General features: G+C 42.3%; 1 protein-coding gene across 8 annotated transcripts in view; it reads left to right on the forward strand.

The window, feature by feature from the left end:
• Positions 1-20,071, forward strand: part of rapgef2b (Rap guanine nucleotide exchange factor 2b) — a 132,629-nt gene that overhangs the window by 83,650 nt on the left and 28,908 nt on the right. For 4 of the 8 annotated variants that reach the window (XM_079668895.1, XM_079668892.1, XM_079668893.1 and 1 more), the window contains 2 exons: positions 14,854-14,985; positions 19,329-19,506. In XM_079668895.1, coding sequence (XP_079525021.1) covers positions 14,854-14,985; positions 19,329-19,506 — 310 coding nt within the window. Of the gene's footprint in view, positions 1-6,876; positions 7,273-14,853; positions 14,986-19,328; positions 19,507-20,071 lie in introns of those variants that run through there. The other 4 variants (XM_079668896.1, XM_079668897.1, XM_079668898.1 and 1 more) reach the window with 3 other exon arrangements.

Here is a 20,071-nt window from a genome sequence, read left to right on the forward strand (position 1 = left end):
GTAAACTTCGTCTGACAACCCTAAAATTTGGAATATGGTCAAATCACAGGTTTCGAATTAAATCGTGTCTGCTCACCTGGTAGCCTATTGTACAGAGCTCTGTTTGTAGTTGTCAGAAGAGGCCGAGATGTTTAGCCCTGGACTATTCCGTCCGCTTGCCGCTGGTGGTCTCTTCCCCGAAAACACCCCACTCAGAAACGTCGGGTTCACCATTTGTTGGAGATTTGGAGGATGTTGCAAACCAACCTCGTCTCCGCGTGTCGTTTGCTAAGCTGGGTGAATTCGGGAAAAGAGAGGGATTAAGAAACACCAGAATACAAGTTAAACAATAATCCTGCTTTAATGATATACAGTAACGATACAAATACAAAGAAATCACGAAGCACTCTGCAGAGTACTCCGGGCTCAGGTTCTACCACGTGTGTGAGACAGGTCTCAGGAACGGCTGGTGAAAAACAAGAGCGCGAACCAAAGGAAAACACAGGCTTTCATACTAAAACACAGGAGGAGGTGTGTACGTGCATTCCCCCAGAGGTCATCTTATTGGCAGAGATCAACACATGGCCTGTCGCACCCAATCAGTGCGACACAGCAGCTTTTAGCCAGCACACACACATCTCCTTTATGGCCCTGTGTCCCTGAGTCCATCTTCCCGCCTCCTGACTGCCACACACAAGTTAAAAGTATGTTTTAAGATATAGTTGTTATAGTTGGCTAAATATACGTAATACATGTTAATTACTTTCATATCAATAACAACGAGGAACACATTACCTATGCTCTTAAGCAGTATTAGAGATGCTTTCCAAATAGTCAAACTTCTCAGGCTTACCTATGGCCCTTCCATTTGTTTGAGCTATTGTTCACATCTTTACTTCAAATAAAAGGTTTCACATTGTATATTTCCAGCTTCCTTTACACATACTGCTATTATTAACACAAAGTAACTAACCACACACCTCTATTGAAAACAAGTCGATTCCCCTGACAATTGACATGCTGAAACTCCTGGAATGCGTCCCTCCCCCACCTCTCTCGTCCCTGTCATAAAAAACTGCTTCCATTTCATATAGAGTAATGAAAGATGTTTAAGCTAATTTCTCCACAATGTTTGTAGCCATTTAGTACCCACACATGAAAGAATAAGAACAGAGGTATAGTTGACCAGTAATCATGTAGCATTTATATTTACTTCAATTAAAACACATACACATCTGCTACAAGATTGTGTCACACACACCCTTTTTTTACGAGGGAAACATTCCAGAGCCTTGGCCTTTCACCTCAATATATTGGGGGAGGAAAGGATACTTTGTCCCTTCAAATTTAACACACATGAACATATATAAGGTGACACCAAAATGAATATACCAGATTTTACTTTCCTGTCATACCCCGTTACTTTAATACTTCAAATAATTCAAATAATCCTTCAGTGTGCAATATGTGGTGTAATGTGTTTTGGGCCATAGCATTAAATTACAACAGGATTGTACGGTTATGAATGCATTATAAGTTAAAACTATATTGAATGATGGTCATTATTTTTGAGTGTTTTGGACTGAAATAAATCATGGGTCCAAATTGACCCGCGAACACCATGAACGGTAACAGCTTCCGAACACAACACGAGGGTTAAGAGACTTTGACACATTACATTCTGGCTCAATGGGGCTTTTGTTTGTGGGGAAAGCCTCTTGTGTGATTGGATTTCATCATGTATGGTGTTTGAGAGGTGATGCAAATCTTACAATAATGTCATGTTGTCTCCATTTGACCACATATCTTCAGGAATAGAAACAACATTTAGTTTGACTTAGGCCAGTTGTGTTTTTAGAGGACTTTAGCATGGGTATGTTCTTCACTTTGTCCCATCTAAATATGTTAGCTAATGAATGGATTCCTGTGAAATTCGCACGGGATATTTGTGTCCCACTTAATATGTTACCTGCAAAACAATAGCATTGTCAATGTGAGAAGCAAGCTGGTGGAACCATTCAGCTCACATTTCCTTTCTGATATGTAAAGCAGATACATGGGAACATTGTGCAAGAAACATGAATGAGAAACTCTGTTCCAGTAGCTGACTACTCCTCCACAGCCCCACTATCATTGCTAAATACTTCCAGTTCATAAGTTAGTCTATAACTCTATCCGGAAGCATCTCGTTACTCATCAACATCTCACTCACTTGCCAACAATCTTACTTTGCCACTTATTCTCCAAGAGCTCCACTTTTCATTCTGATTGATGCACCTTGCAGCAGGTGCAGGGGCACGCAGATGTTTCGCCCCCCCCTGGACCTACAAGTGTAATCTTTTAACCAAGCCTGGCTGCCTGTGTTTCTGCCAAATGATTTCCAGAGCAGCGTGCAGGTGACACTAAATGAAATAATCCCCGGGGCTGTAGCAGCTATGAAAATGTAGTCTTTTTTTATTAGATCATCTTCCTCGTTATATCAATGCTATTTAGAGCCGTCGTAATGGGACCGACTTCAAGGATTAATACAGCGAGCCGGTTGGCAGGAGGGCTGTGGTTCCTCTTCCTGCTGCTGCTGGCTCACACACACACACACATGCAGGGAGCAGAGATGGACACGGATCAATACATCAGAGCATGTCGAGTTTGATCCTATAATAGCCTGGGCTGCGTGTTCTGTTGAAGTATTCCCGAGCTAAATACTGAAAAACGACATGCTCACTCATCGCAAGTCAAGGAAGGTCTGGGTGTTTTATTTGTCTGGTGGTGATTGAGTTTGTATTTTTTATTTAGTTAGTTTGTTTAGATTCTGGCTGGTTGTTTCTACACGCTGTCAAATTATTTTTTTGTTTGTAAATCTCCTACTGTATGCACCACAATCAAATCCCATTAAGAAGCAGGCTTTTTTACTCATTGTCATCGTCCCATGAGAAGACCAAACATGTATGGATCCTACCATCAAGAATGATCTGTGTGTTCGTGACCTATATATCTCGTTCATCTTTGGTCCATACAATGCATACTTGAGTCACTCCGTTACACTTGGTGACATTTCTCGTAATTTGCATGAACTTACTGTACTTCATGTTTCCCATATATAATACTGTGCATACTCACTGCCCCTAATATTCATAATATACAGCTAAAAGATGTCCCTAACAAATATTACATGTGTTTTTGTTTGGGTAACTTTTGCTCAAACCTACAGTGCCGTTGTAAGAAAAGTATTTTTTTTGTATTTCTCTGCATAATTCTGACAACATGTTAAAGACTTACAGAAATAGACTTAAGTTGCCACCAGTTCTTAAAGTGTAAAGAAAATCACCTTTATCCACACCACACCCAGAGCTACATGTAACACATACTTTTAATCACTTTAACAGTGATATCAGATGTCAGAACGCTGTGTTCTTGCTGCGAAGACTTATATATAATTCTGATCAATGTGAGTTTAAAAAGAAAACCAAAGCATTTCTCCACTCCATCACCTGCCAATCCATCATTAAACCCAACTGTAGTATCTTGCTTTTGAGCTGTGTATGAGGCATATTAATGACCAACATGTGGGTGAGGAACTGCAATACTGGGTGAGGAAATGGGCCTCAGACATGCGGTTCAGATGTGACAGAGTGTGTCGGCTTCTTTGCTTGGCTTCTGCTTTTCGGGAGAATTTGTCTGACGTATTTTAGAGGTTTTTTTTATTCATGCTTTTTTTCTATGCTAAAATACTGTTTTGAGCTGTGTTATGACTTCGCTCTGCTGGTTGTGTGCTGCTCTGTTCTTATTTAATCAAAATGCTTGAAATGTGAACTGATTTCCTTGCACTGTATTTTCCTCAGAATATAAATTGCAAAGAGTTGAATTAAGGAGTTAAAGGAGGCGGATGGCAGATGTTTCCATGTAATGAGTTTCTCTGTTATCACCCTTGAAACATGTATTGTGTGTGTGTGTGGTGTGTGTGTGTGTGGGGGTGGGTCATGTGTGGGTGCACGGGTGTTTCATCCTGCAGCGTAATGAGGTTTTTATGGCTCTAATGTTACGCACCAGCAAGCCAAGCACCATGACATGGCCAACCCTACTACACATGCATGGACCAATTGAAGCCACGCAGCGTTCACAGACTATTTACAAATGGCAGAGGACCACCCCCCCCCCCCTCTCTCCAACTCATGCATTTAGCACACAGCTATTGGGCACCAGTGCATTATTTTTTATTCTCAAGTGGTGTTTTTCACGTCACTGTCGCACTCCTGTACGATCGATGCTCCCCTGCCTCGCTCCCTTTAGCTTGTGATTAGTCAGGAAAAAAAGAGATTATTGGCTTGTTAGTTCAAAGCTTTAAGATTGGGGGGGTTGGGCAGGAAGGTCTGATATTCCCCAGACGCGACCCCATTGCCGCTGATGTAATGATGCCCCCCCCCCAAAGCGTTTGTTTGAGATGTTAATGAACGGGCTGCACAGAGAAGCACCTGAGCTTTTTTGTTATTGTGATACATTACATCATGGCTGGCGGCGGGAGAGGTGATGTCATACCGGGTCTCCAGCCCCCCCCCTCGTCTCCTCCCACTCAGCTCCCCCAGTACTTTGACTGGAGCGGCTCCAACAAACCAGTAAGCAGTGCGCTGCTTTCTAGGCTTTGTCTGAGGGAGAGCAGCCAAGCTCTTTATATTCAGAACAACAAAAAGGTCCAGCCTTAGTCGTCTGCATACATCGAAACATCTATGTGTCGAATGCTTTCTTGGTTTGATTGGATTATTGTTTTTTGTGCAATAATCACATTTAGTTTGCAGAATTACAGCCAGATTTTGGTGAGATTCTGCATCATGAGCTACCCATTATTAGCATTCTTATCACTATTGTTTGTCTTTTAAGCTACATTTGATGAATATACAATCAAAAAAGTATATAAAATATGAAATAGATTTAAAAAAAGCTAATTTCAGTCATTTTTGGGATTTTTTAAAAGTGACTAATTGTCATCGTAGTAGTAGGAATAGATGCTTTAATACTAAAACAATTGTTTATATTTCTTAAACTGCAAAGTATTTATTTATACTCTCACACTAGAAGGAATCGACCTGATTTTTCAAAACATAAAAATGACAAGAAAATAACAGCAATTTCAAAAGACAGCAGAAAATGATTGTCAACATTTTAGAAAAATGGCAAGACAACAAAATGACAGCAAATGTTTTAGGGTGTGACAATTTGCTATGATGTGTCAATGATGACAGCTCTAGTTGGTATTTATCAATTCATTGTTGTGTCTTGGTTGTGAAGTGAACTGCTGATTATTGAGCGATGTGAATATGAACTGCAGCCGCTCTATTGCCTCCGTTAGCCTTTAAACCCCCCTTTGTTCCCTGTGACGTCCTCATGTCTCTGTATCAGGGGACTTCATAGTCTCAAGAGGCATGGCCTGCCACCTGAGCACACACACACACATACACACACACACACACACACACACACACGCTATATTTGTCCTTCTTGCTCTCACAAAGCAGAGATGCATGTTGTTTATTGGTTGGTGACGCTGCTGCTCTTTGCACTACAGCTGAGTGAAGGTGAAGTGGCAGTCTATTGCCACTTCTACTGTCCCTGCTCTTGTACACACTACACACACACACACACACACACACACACACACTACACACACACACTACACGCACACTCGCCTACCCTCCATTTTGCCATGTCTCGCTGCTTCTGTCGCCACAGCAACTGAAAGCCCTGGAGGGTGTGTAGGGGGCTGGGGTGGTGCGGGGGGAGGCTTGTTCTCACAGTTGCCATGGCTACACCAGCTGAGTGACAGTGACATCATTGCTGCCAGTTTGGGCTGCAACTACAACGACTATTTTCCTTATTGAACAATGTGCACCTCAGTGGTCTGGTTTATCGGTTTTTCGCTCATAACTTCCCACAGACGAGAGTGACATGTTCAAATATCTAGTTTTTTTTCCAAATAACCCAAAAATATCACCTTTGCAATGAAATATTAAAAGGAAAGTAGCAAATCCTCTGTTTTAGAAAGGCTGGAATCAGAGAATATGTTGCATTGGAAATAACTGAAAGGATTGAATGAGTATCATAATACTTACAGATTATCCCTCTTTTACTCATTTTGTCTTCTGTGTACATATTCAACTATTTCTCTCAACACATTATACTGTACTCTCTCTCTATTTTTTCCTCTTTTCTCTGTCTCCCTCCGTAACTGCCTCTCCTCTAGTGTTTACATATGTTACTCCTCTTATGACATGATGCTATACTCCCTTCTTCCTGCATCTGTCTCTTACTCACTCTCTCAAGAGGAAGTGCTTCTGTCTCTGTCTCCCCGCCCAGGAAATAGCTTTCCTTCAATGCGTTACTATGCCAACCGGCTGCAGTCTCGGTCTTGTGCCGAAGTGAGCGTGATAATGGCATTATACCCGCACTGATGTGCTCCTCCATCCTCCCATCATCCATCCATCTCCATCTACCTATCTGAATCTCTTCCTCCCACCTCTCTCCTGCGCTTTATGTCTTTATCTCATCCTCCTCCTCTCTTAAACATTTTTCGCATCCACCCTTCTTTTCATCTCTCTGTCTGCACTCGGGGCACAGCCACAGTGTTTCTGCTCTTACAGCATCACTGTCTGGCAGGGAGGAGGTCCTTACTCCCCCCCCCCCGACACAAACACACACACCCCCCCCCCCCCCCCCCCCCCCCCCACCCCCCTTACAAACAAACCGCTGGCTCTAACGTTACCCGGTGGAGGCGTCTCGGTCTTCACATCATCTAATGGTGCATAAAGGCGTTTGTGTGCGCGCGTTTTTCCCCGTGTTTTTACTTTCGGGAGAGGGAGGGGAGAAAGGCGGAGAGAGCAAACGTGAGTGAAAGTGTTGTCAGCCATTTTTCTCATCTTTTTCTTTTCTTTTGGCTTTAATATCGGCGCTGCTCTCCGGCTGGAGATGTGATTGTCAAGAGCGCGGAGAGAAAAACATGCCGTTGCTTGGGTAAAAAAAAAAGGATATTTTTTTCTGCTCTGAGATATTTCTGTGGGAAGCAGCGGGAAGGCTGTGTGTCTGGTGTTGCTTTGGAGAGTGTAATCAGGCCAGGGAACAGCGGATACTCCCAAAACTGTCAAGCCGAGGGAGGGGAGAGGGCAGGCGGCTTGGAGGGAGATGGGGCTCCGCTCTGAAGCATAGAGCCGCTCCGGGGATGCTAGATTTTAGCCACATTTTTTCAGTATGAAACCATTAGCGGCATCAGACAGCAATGGAGTCCCGAGCCAGCAAGATAAAACCCCGGTAAGTAGCCTATCGACGGCTTCGCTCCATCTTTTTTATTTTATCTTACCCCCCCCCCTTCATTTATGACCCTCTAGATATGATTACCGGCACTATAATGGACGGGCATCGGATTTCTATCGAGCCTCCACAAGATGAATGAACGCCGGGCAGGCCAAGGACAGAGGCTGGTTAATACAGTCAAATATGTGTGTCAGTGTGTTGAACTAGAAACGGCCGCCATGTGCTTGCTGTCATTCACGCACGCAGACACATGCACACACACTATCGATCAAATAGGCGTAGTTCATTCTCGTAAAAACTCGTTTTTAAAAAAAATGAAAACAAATACGACAAGAAGGTTAATATGTGGCTAATAATCACACTTATCCTCTTATTCACGCGAGCATATTCATCATGGATAATGCTTTCTCCCTTGGCACACACACATCCAGCGGTACACATGTTTGTGTGTTTAACGACCAACGTCTGCGCCCTCGTTATGTTTTACGACGCACTCACATGACAATATTTGATTGTAGGTCCTAAGATGAGCCTGTTAAATTAATCGCACCAGGTGTCGAATATATATGCATTGGAGATAAATCTGTATAAGTAATATATCAGGGGGCTTTAATAGGAGGTGATGTCATGTGTGCAACGATGAAGCTTCCCCTAAATTCAGTTACCCCACCTATTAACCCCCTAGGAGCTCTTTTTACCTGAAAGCACTTTCATGATGCAAAAATATGTGGCTTTAAAAACAGAAAGTCGACAGACAGTTGATATTTTTGAGGCATATTTAGTGTTTTTAGCCTCACCAGCTGAAGTAGTCCTGTTTATTGAGGCTGCAGATGGTGGCGCTGGCCGTGGTGCTGGAGGCAGGTCCTGCAGACGGAGGGCTGAGCTGATCTGAACTTGAATGGTGAACGGATTGATCTGCTGTCAGCGCTGCTGGCATCACTCACACGTCGAGACCACACACACACACACGCACACGCACACACAGAGGCAGGGCTGTAAAGCATCCTGATGGACGGTTGCACAGGAAAGATGCTGCATGAAGAATCATCTTAGTATTTCTAGGATAGTCATAGATGTGCCATGTTTTACAACATGTCTTACCCTCTTTGTGTGTGCAGCTTTTCTCAGAGAGGCCTCCATGGGTACCTGGTCTTCCAAGAATCTCTTTCTTAGAGGTTTCTTTTATTACAACACCGTAGAATATGCATATTTAACCATCTGATATTAACATTGTGTTTAAAGATGTTATGCGTATACTTTATATGGTGATTTGTATTTGCAATATTATGTACCCAAAGCCAATGATCAGGTGTGGATAGCAATATTTCCCATTACAACTCTTGAGGTTGTTGGAAGGACCCCACATACAGTATGATTGTATTAATCTAGTCTTCAGTATGTGTTGTTTCATTTGGTAATACCCTCTTTAAGTTGGTCATTAAGCATTGATTTGACTAGTTTTCTAGAGAACTAGCACAAGCAATCAGCCAATGAGTAGCCACTACATGCTAAAGAATATCCTAAGATATGTATCATATGGTAAAAACCTTTGACGAGGAATATCAAAACAGCACGTTTCATGAAGTAGCTTGTATGCTAATTCAACACTTGTTATATACACATTCAAATAATTTCCACAGCTTCAATATCCTGAAAGCCCGACAAACAGGCACCTCAGATTTAGACGAAGAAAGTACGTAAGCCAGCAAGTTAAAAAAAAAGTACATTTGATCAAACCTTGATAACATTAGTGCAACGTCAAGATGGCCTCATTGTATAATGGTCTTTCAGCATGTGTACGTTAGCTGCTGTATTCAAGGTAAAACTTAGTAACGCTGTCTATTATTTTAAAGGGAAAGATCTCCCTTTCGATCTGTATCCGTTCTGCCTGGATCTTCATTGTTTTTTTTAATGTTTTTAGCATACTAATAGAGGCTTAAACAAATGTTTATTCAGCCCAGAAGGAAACCCACCATGGGTAGAGTCAATATCAGCCAGCGGATCGTATTACAGTAATAGCATCACCATAGTGGGCTCATGACCAGTGGCTGCCACATAGTGTAATTCCCCATTTGCTTATCTTTCCCCTGGAGACCTTCCATTTCCATTCTGCATTTTATCTTTACTGCAACAAGGCACACATTGATGTTCTTCTTCATAGTACACTTGATGTATTAGGTTTTTATGAACATATATTGCTTTATCTTGTCTTGATTGCTTGGCCTATGATGCCTATCTTTGAACATTTAATTGAAATAGTGTACGGAAAAAGACATCAGTGCTAATGTTTTAGCTGTGCTGGGCTTGGATAACAAATCAAATAGAAATGGTGACAAGGGGTCATCTAACTAAGACCCTTCTCTCTGCCAATCATTTAACACAATTCTTTAGAACCATGCTAAAAACATGGTTTGATATACACACAAAGTAAACAAACATACTTTCTGGAGATTTGTTGCACATCCACCAACCTTCGTTAGGCAGGAAAAGCTTACTTAAAGTACATCTGGTACAACAATTATTATAACATAGCAAGATAGTATTTTGTGGACTGCATACCCCATCGTAGGTAATAATCCTCTCGTGTCTGGTTTCTGTGGCCCTGACTGGTGGAGCTGCCACTGGAGGGGAAAGCCCAGAGAGCATATCAGGCCCATTTCATCGGACACCCCCGCCAAAAGGGGTTTTAATCTCTTGATCCGCCGGGCTCAGGAAAGAGAGAAGCTGCCACCGTGGACATGGGAGATTCTGGATGTTTCTGCTATCTTTCAGCCTTCCAACATTGGCAGATCTCCATTTCTTAACAAGTTGATAGAGTTGAGCCCACAAGTAGCAGCAGAGCGTCAGGCGCTTTTATCTGCTTGATTCTGGAAATCATTGTGGTATTATGTTTTGCTCAATAATTCAAATCTTGTAAACCAACAATTGAATTGTTACTCCCTTCAGTGCAAAGGTGTTTTTCAAACCTCTTAATGGTTTTTTTACACCATCCATGGTTGCTTGTCTGAGCTTGTCCAACCCCAATATTGGACATGTAGTGCAGCAGCAGCAGCTCATTCCCCCCCCCAGCATATAAAGCCAGTAAAGAGATTGAGAGCCACCAAGGGCTTCCACCCAGCAATCTAGGTCATTAGGTCTACAGCGTCATTTAAGGGAGCGCCACATCTGCTCACATGTAGGCAGAGGGGAGTGTTGTGGCTCGAGCATTAGAGCGCTTCCTAATCCTCCGGTGACAGCTGATTGTACGTATTTCGGCTCGCGGTTCTGCAGAGCTCGCTTCGTTCGTTCGCCAGAGAGCACTGATTTCGGAGCATAGCTGTGCAGAAAGGCTGACAAGGTAGGAGCATGATCACATGTTAATGCTTTGGTTGATTGTGAGCGTATCACTCATAGATTTAAACAAAAGCGTGCTCTCCAGTTGGATCGGGGTTAATGACGCACGGAACACGCGTGTCCTTGTGCTGCAGATTGGAAAATAGTCATGACTGTGTGTCATTATTATTGTACTGGCATCCTCCTTTGCCCATGTCTCTCGCATGCCATTGGCAGTGGAGGTCATTTTTCCCCACATGCTTATAGACTGAATGCACCCTGGCTTATTGGCCGACAGACAGATGACCTAAATGAGTGGAGAGAAAGGATTAGGTGTTTATTATCCTCTCCCTTTATCCTGCTTCCCTGCCCTCCCGTTATCTCTCCCTCTTAAAGGGGGTGGGGTTTGTCGTTCATTTGTTTGGAGGAGGTGGGACCTTTCTGGCTGGTTGTGGAAACCAGTGGGAATATTATTATTGACATTTAGACCAGTCGATATGGCTTCACAATCAACATGACCACGTCTCTCAATAATGAGAATGTTTAATTAATTTAAACCACAGTGCATTTATAATCATTGAAAGTGCACCCAAATTGTTTAAAATATGTTAATAAATTAGCTATTTTATTGACGGTGAGGTTTGTTTTTTCATTGTGCAGTAGGGTAGTGTTTATTCTTCTTTATCCACAAGGGATAAAGCAGCTATTCAATACTTGTGTTATTGTCAACAAACCCAATAATGCTTTAGTAGTCCCTCTCCCAATAAAGTCGAAGCCTCAACGCCACAGCGGGCTTACTGATAATAATACATGGTAATACATATAAATGTTGAGTCGTAGCTCAAACAGACCGTGATAAACCGCACCATAATCTCTTTTGCTCCCGAAAGTCATCAGAAGGAAATGTGATGAGGCTTTATCACCGCAGTTACACACAGACAAAGAGATTGGTCACCCTCACACAATAATGCCCGGTCGGTAATAATAACAGGGAAGTCAGCTGGAGGCGTTCAGACGAGGAGGAGGGGAGGGGGGTTGGGGGCAGAGAGAGAGAGAGTGACTGGCTGGCCCTCCGGTCGACCATTTTGGTTAGTGCAGCCAGGCAGATAATTAAAAGTGATCGCAATCTTTGACACAGTGAAGTCACATCACACCTCAGGGCTGCAGGAGCTGCCTCTCACTCTCTGTCAGTGACACTTTGTGAGTCTTCTTCAGAAAGCTCTCCAAATATCTCGTCACACCGTCTTCCAAATCAATTCAGTGCCACTACACCTCTTCAGTTTTCTCTCTCAAAAGGAAGATCATGCATATTGAGATTTCTGTTTCTACTTTCTCTTTGATATCTCTCCCAGCAAAAACACTTTCCCCCCCCCTTTTTCCAAAACTCTTTTAATTCAACCGACGAGCGCTTCAGAAGCTGTGACGTTCTCTCGCTCAAGAGCAGATCATGCCTCAAACCCATTGACTTGCAAATGAACTTCCCGAGGTGTGTTTTCTCTCCGATCTGTTCCATTTGTCATCCAAGTGAGACTTCATAGTGTCGCCGCTGTTGAGTCTGTTTTCCCCAAAAAACGGAATATCTGAGGCAGTGTTGTTATTTACAGCGTAAGTGCATTTGGAGGCAGATGACACTGACACCCAGATGACTTCTCTTCAGGGAAAATATTACCTTGCAGCTCCGGTAGGACATTTTAAAAGCCTGACTGCACAATCTTTCCAGTGTCAAACCAGGATTTATTGGAGAAGAGTTCAGTATTTTCGAATGACATTTGTAGTCTGGCTTTTATCTACTATCAGAGCCAGGTTAAGTTTTTGCTATCTAGAAGAAACATTTCAAATCTATAAGTCAAAATCCTTTCATCCGATCCACATCTGAAATCAAACAGCCTGGAAATATACTGTTGAGCTCACTCTCTGATATCATATGATGAATGGAGCAACCCAGTTAAATCAGCCACATTTGACTTTTAGGGTGTAAAGAATTTAATATTGATGACCCGCCGCAGCCAGAAGTCGAGTTTAAAGTGGCTCTGGGCCGTATCCCTGCTGAGTATCAAATATATATTTGTAAATAAAACATTTAGCCATGAAATATTCACATATATAGGCTCTACTGTATGAACCGGTTGACACAGTTTGATTAAATTCATAATTCACCCTGTGGCTTTCCAGTCAGATGTCATGGGCTTCATTTGATAACACTGTTCTGCACATAAAACCACATATTTAATTCATTTAAATGACATGTTAACCATAATATTTACAGATACCACATTTATTATATGGAATATGAGACTTTAGACGGCTTGTTTACTGAGATTAAGTCATAATAATAATATCATTATAGGTATGATTTAACCCTTCTATTGTCTTCGTTCCCCCACCCCCCCCCCCCTTACTTTGGTGTTCGCGGAGACACTGAACATGTATTGCGTGTGCCAGGTGTGATCCGCGGGGGGGATGGGCAGATAAGAGCGGGAAATGTGTCAAAGTAGTAAACGGTCAGATTTTACCCGAAGACAACAGGAGGGTTAATTTAATCATTTAAATGAAGTTGGAAAAAGTACCTATGACCTCTTTAAAATGTTGATTTTACTAACTAAATATAACTGTTATATTTTGGGGATTTTGTTCTCAGTTAAGCGATAGCCACTTTGTCGATAATGTGTCAGGAAATAGTTAAAAATGTCCTCATAGGCCTTGTTTTAAACAGTCATAACGCCAACATTTAATTATATAAAACAGAAAAAGTGGAAAATACTCTTATAAAAAATATATAGTTGGCCTTTATTACTCTACATATAAATACAGTACTTCAAATAACCCACAAGCATGGTTGTTTACATTCTTCTAATCATCGTAAACCACCAGCAGGGGGTTTCTTTCTGATCTATTTGACATTTTAGGGTCATCTCCATAGAGAAAGTGGGTTGGCTCATGTACACTGTGGCTAATTACAGCACAGCTTTCTGTTACTGTATACACTATGAATAACTCAGAGGGGCTTCCCCCATTACTGCCTCGTGCTTATTTAGGTTATGAGAGTTTCTTTAATGAGGGGATTTCATCCTTGATGTAGGCAGCGCTTCCTTTTGGTTTATATCTTCATATTAAGAAGTTCCAGTGATTACACAAGTATGAGGAGCTGCAATATTTCATTTGAATTGTTATTATTTCACTTTGACAATAAGACTTAAGTTAACCCTTAGATGCCCGAGTGACTGGACCCTACACTCTTCCATAAGTGGTTCAAAAAGGACCTGTGTTAGAATAATGTGTTTTCATGCCATTTTTGTCATTTTAGTTAAGAAAAATCACTTGTATAATATTTAGTATTATATTTTGGTTCACACTAGAAATATTTTATATTTAATTTTTCACTATTTATAATTTTAGATGTATTTTTTTACATTTTGAAAAAAAACGAAATTCCATAGAAAATGCATGCGGGTCATTTTTGACCCAGTTATGGAAGCTTGGGATAGTAATACAAAAAGTATAATTTCTTAAAATTTAAATATTTAAAATTGGAATGGAATGATATCCAAAACATGTTTTTTGAGGAATAGCTGGAATATGAAATGATAAAAAAATGTAATTACAAAGATACTCCACCTCACCCGGTCAAAAAAGACCCACTTATGCATCTAAGGGTTAAGGAGACATGTTAGATGACCTCTAATGCCTTTACATTTTGTATTCGCTCCTATTTTGTGTTAAACTTGATAAAAGCTTCTGATTGTTAGTAAGTCGGATGATTTAATTAACATCTTCTTTTCGTTGCTTTGATAATAAATGATATGCAGAGTTGAGCTCTTGCAGTGGGACTAATTATTATTATTTTGTTCCGTTAACATTGCATTACCACAGCTGTGGAGTAAAGACAATCTTCTCGAATATGAGTGTATTTTCTAATTAGAATTAAAAGGGACAATATTAGTAGGAGTGTGTTTACAAGGCAAACAAATACAATATCATCTTTAAAAAACACTGTTTAGTTCATCAAAAAGACTCTGTGTCCACTTTCAAATGAGTAATAAACGAAGGGAAATATAATAACTTCCATATAGTACCTATGTATCTTCAGACAAAATGAAGGTCGCTGAGTGTGTCTCTACTTGGCTAGCGTCCAGCGTGAGTGCCCAGCGGTGGCTGCAGAGCTGGCTGATACTGACCATCTGTGTGTATGTTGTGTGTGTGTCGTGCGTGTGTGTGTGTGTGTGTGTCTGTGTGTGTGTGTGTGTGTGTGTGTGTGTGTACGTGCAGCTCCCCGCAGACTTCAGCAGACTTCACCTGGCCGACGGCTTGCACCCACAGGTGACCCGCGTGTCCTCCAGCCACTCAGGATGTAGTATCACCAGCGACTCTGGAAGCAGCAGCCTGTCAGACATTTATCAGGTAAGGACGCCCCCCCATTGGGGCTGGATCCCCAGGTTGGACCCCCCCATGGATAAATAGTGCAGTAGGTGTGTTAGTTTGTGTGAGAATAAACTGGCTAAGGTCGTCGTTCTCTGGCTGATTTTATTTCCATACTTATCTAGCTGGAAGTACGTTTGATTTGACTCATGTCTGTAGAGTAAAAATGAATCCTCTGTCAACAACGGTTTGGCTTAGCTTAGGTTATCTGAGATACATCAACATTTAACATTACAAATTAAACTGACTAAATATAGCATGCTTATTAAATTAGCTTTAGTGCTGCTAATAGGACATTTTGTTAGCATTGCACTGAGCCTTTTCCAGGCTTTGTGCTAATGCTAAGCTAAGCTAACGAGCTGCTAGCTTTAGATTTCTATAATAAAATATGTATTATATATATTTACACAGATATAAGTGGTTTCAATGTACTCGTTCAACTCGCAGCAACAAAGAAAAATAAATCATATTCCTGAAATTATTGAAACAAACAAAAATAATGGATTGATTTGGGGCTACATCTTTGACAATGGGATGTTTTTTATTAGCGTCCTTCCTAGATTAAACTAAGCCACGTTACCAAGGACATCAAATAAAAACACTGGTGTTTCTAACCTTATCTTTGTGGATAAATGAAGTAAGAAGGTTGAACTAAAAGCCCAGTGGTGATCCAAGATGGTGAGACTCTCCTTTACTGAAATGACAAATATACCTCTGGGAACACAGGTTAGTTTCATTCGGAAAGAAAGTAAACGCTTGGCAGACTCTCTGAGACACTAATGGGACGTTGTCACTTCTCAACGGGTGGTCCCGCCTCCATCCGGCCTCCAGCTCTGCTCTCAGCTTCTCAAAGCAGAAAGACAGCCCTCCCAGGGAGATGAGACACACCATCTTGTGTTCTAAGGAGCTTTTAATAAATAGAGTTTAAGTGAATAAATAAGAAGATGTACACATATTTGAGCAACCTTCCCCTTTCCTCAGGTGGTTAATAAGACCAAGTGAACATACACACACCTCGTGACTGCGAACGTGCCCCAAACCCTGCGAATAATCCTCTTAACACACAGTGCGCACCCGATTGGCTCGTCACGCCGTCACCTGCTGTGCCCCTATTTGTGTGACTGTGCTCAGGGGCGGCAGTCAGAGTCACTTTGGTGTGTGTGTGTGTGTGTGTGTGTGTGTGTGTGTGTGTGTGTGTGTGTGTGTGTGTGTGTGTGTGTGTGTGTGTGTGTGTGTGTGTGTGTGTGTGTGTGTGTGTGTGTGTGTGTGTGTGTGTGTGTGTGTGTGTGTGTGTGTGTGTGTGTGTGTGTGTGTGTGTGTGTGTGTGTGTGTGTGTGTGTGTGTGTGTGTGTGTGTGTGTGTGTGTGTGTGTGTGTGTGTGGGCCAGGCTCTTCTGTCCTCGCTCTGTGATCCCGCTCTCACAGCCATCTGCTCCGTGTGTCTCTTGATTTCACTTTCTCTGGTTTCCTTCCTAGTCTCTCAACCCTCCTAGTCTCTCAACCCTCCTTCGCTGGACCCCCACTCTAACAGCCTTGAATCTACCTGTAGCAGCACCTGCTCTCTCTCTCTCTCTCTCTCTCTCTCTCTCTCTCAGTGCTATGTATACCCCGACACCTTGCTCAAACACCTTGCCTTAACTTGTGTGTCAATCTCAATGCCATTATCGCTCCTTCTCTTGTCACATGTGATCAAACTCCTCAGCGCGGCTCACTGGTGGCTTACTGTGTGCTTTGGCTTCAACTGTTGTACCTGTTAAAGGATGCAAGTGTCTTTGAATGGTTTGAGTGATTTCTGAGGTGTTTCAAAAGGACGCATAACGTTGGCTGGCGTGATAATCCCACATTTGAGGATTTGCAGTATAACTTGGTCTTTTCATCTTAAAGATTTATTTTTTGGCTGGTAATTAAATCAAACAATCATTTTAAACATAGTCATTTAAAAAAGCAGTTTATTGGTGCTTACGACCTTGTGACTTTGTTTTGTATTACTGTGTCTGTGGGCTATGATACATAATGTTTCCATTTCCCTCTCCTTTGAATCACCTCCTGCCCTCTCTGATTGATCTTGCTTGGAGCACTACTTCTGTAATGAGGATGAAGACGTTAAATTAAGTTTGTTTTATATCGTTGTTATTTTTACTTTTCACGATCCCCTTCCCTAACTTTTAGACTACTAATAATCAGCACACAAAATTAAAATGCCTAAACATTAATAATAATACATTACATTTAAAAAGCACTTTTCCTGGTGCTCAAAGCGCTTACAAGCAAGTAAAACAAAATAACAACAAAGTAGAAAGTGCTAAGGTAGGAGGAATAAGGGCAAGGGGTTAGTTGATTAGGAGTTAAGTTAAGAGTTAAGTTAATTAAGAATGTAGAAAAGGATTTGCGTTACTCTTACTGTCCTGGGGTCCCCACATGACTCCCTGTTTGCTTTAGCCAACTTTACACATTAGCTTAAGTTAGCTTAGCACCCTGCAGGGTTTCAAACTATGTGTGTGTGTGTCCTAGTAGAAGAACAGCAATGTGTGTGGTCTTCACTGGAGGTGTTTTCTGAGCCCTTGTCTGTTCACTTGAGACCACAGGGAGTTGACGGCACAAATAATGACGCGGTTATGTTTGAATTTTCCAGTTAGTGTGCATATAGGTGATGCAGATTATTAACGAGGAGCATTACATAGTTTAACCGCCAGTCCCCGCAGCTGCTCTAATCTCCACAATTCTCTCTCGTCACTGACAACATGGCGTTCTGTTTTGCATCTGAATAAATCATGAAGTTGGTCCTTCAGAAGAACTTTGTAAGCATTGATCCAAGAATAGCCCTGATGAAATATTAACAACACCTGACTTGCACACTGTCTTGTAATGCTTACCGCACATTCATGGATTTTTGATGCATATATGACACGAGAACGAGCCAGTGCACAGATACAACACCTGTATTTAAATGCAGCCCGTGTGTTATAGATGATACTGTTTAGAAGGACCTGTCTACAGTGTCCTCTGTCCGTCTGTGGAAAATGGGACATGAATATGTAACTCTCTGTAGTTTTGGGACAAAGGGTGCTCAGGGAATACTATTCAAATGTATGTTAGAGGTCCCTCCATGTTCACCTCTTTGAAGTCAGTGTTTATCCCGGCCATTTGAAAACTATTTCACTGCATCCACTTCTTATGTTTTGAGATAAGATGCTTGTATTGTATACTTACTTATTCCGTGATCATTGGCTCCACCCATCAGGGCGTGTGCACCGGTGACGCCCAAATGTCCACTCAGACACTGGCGTGAATCATTGATGAGCCTTTTGCACATGGCGTTTGAGGGGAAATCATGTAGGGGTTTCTGTGAAGGACCTGGACTCTGCGCTCTGGAAATATTAAAAGCAGGCTGACGGACTGCGAGGTGAAGATGCGTCTGGCTCTGGGATTTTGCGGACAGTTTGCAAAGGCAACATTTTCTTCTCTTTCTGTTAAGAAGCTTGACGTCGGGCCTTATATTCAGGTAAGAAGGTTGTCGTGTTACTTTCTTCAACCGCTTTGGTTAATGCCGTGTTGCGGGGACCAGGCGATACGGCCCTTCTGTCATTTAAAGAAATCGTTCCTTTGATGGTTGCAGAGGGACTCGGTTAGTGTCAGTCCTGCACAAGTCATTTCATTGCTTTCACTCGCGCACATTTCATCTTGTGCTTTCAAAGAACAGGATGTGGCTTGGATGTGGAGGTTGCTGAGGGGAGGAACGTTGGGAGATAATGAGCTTGTTACTATGCATAGCACACTTTGTGGTGTGCCTGTCTCTCTCTTACTGTAGTGCTGAACACGTCTAATGCTTGTCAATAACTGGGTCAAATCTGCACCACAGATTTACAGAGGGGCTTTTTTGATGTATGCTATTTGTTGGAAGTGTTACAGCAGATGTTTGTACTGTATAATGATTTCAGCAATGTGTGTGTGAGTGTGTTTGCATATGAGAGCTCAGTTTCTTTGTCGCTCTAAAACTGAGTTGTTGTTTTTGGCTGTTTACTAATGTGTTTTCTCTGAAATGAACACGAGTTGGCTCACTGGCTTAGTCAGCTACTCCCATTGTTATATCCACTTTTCAGGCTCTATCTGACAATCTGAAGCATTGTCTGTCTGAGCATTGTTTGTACGTGCTTCCGTGACTCAGTCCAAGCCGTGGCTACAGATTGGCGTCTGATCTTTGCTGATATGTGTGTTGACTGTAGTTTCCCCAACGGCTGATGTTGAATGGAAAAAAACGTATCCCTCACCTTGATGAGCTTTGATCTCAGATGTCTGACTCTTTTCTTTTGTGTTTGCTGTTTCTAGGCCACAGAAAACGAGCAAGGCGACATGGACCTCAGCGGCCTTCCGGAGACCGCTGTGGACTCCGAGGAAGACGACGACGAAGAGGACATCGAGCGAGCGTCGGACCCCCTCATGAGCAGGGACATCGTGCGGGACTGTCTGGAGAAAGACCCCATGGACAGAACTGACGATGACATAGGTGAGCACCTGAAAAAACATGAACAACAGTGTTTATATGAGGCTTTCCAGTAGCACTATGGTTACTTTGCCATGCAGTGTTTCCTTTAAAAACACCCAATCTATTTGTTGTGCCTGAAAATGTGTGTTTTAAAGATATCTGAACCGGCAGTGTTCTTCCCAGCTGGGACAGTTCTCCTTGTCCCAATTTGAGATGAATTCAGCGAAGTGTAAAAGCCACACCCTCCTCCTTTTTTCTTTTAATCGCTCACCATAAATCTCCATTCCTCTGAAGCCTGTTTCGCTCTCATTTGCGATGTGCGCTTTCAAATCATTCTGAAAGCCTCATCAAGCCTGCAGTATCATATCCCTTAAAGCTATGACTCAACTCCAATGATAACGATAGGAAAACAAGCTCACACTGTCAGGGCTTAGCTACAGATGTGGACTGGGGGAGGATGATGCTCAGAGTGCCAACCGTTCTCCCCCCCTCCCTCCCGCTGATCCCCCCGCGGTACACCCCTCCCTTCGCCGCCAGGCTTTTCTAGGTCACTCCGGCACATCCTCTCGCCTCACCTCTCCCAGCA

The sequence above is a fragment of the Notothenia rossii genome (assembly GCF_949606895.1).
Source record: "Notothenia rossii genome assembly, chromosome: 3".
Taxonomy (NCBI): domain Eukaryota; kingdom Metazoa; phylum Chordata; class Actinopteri; order Perciformes; family Nototheniidae; genus Notothenia; species Notothenia rossii.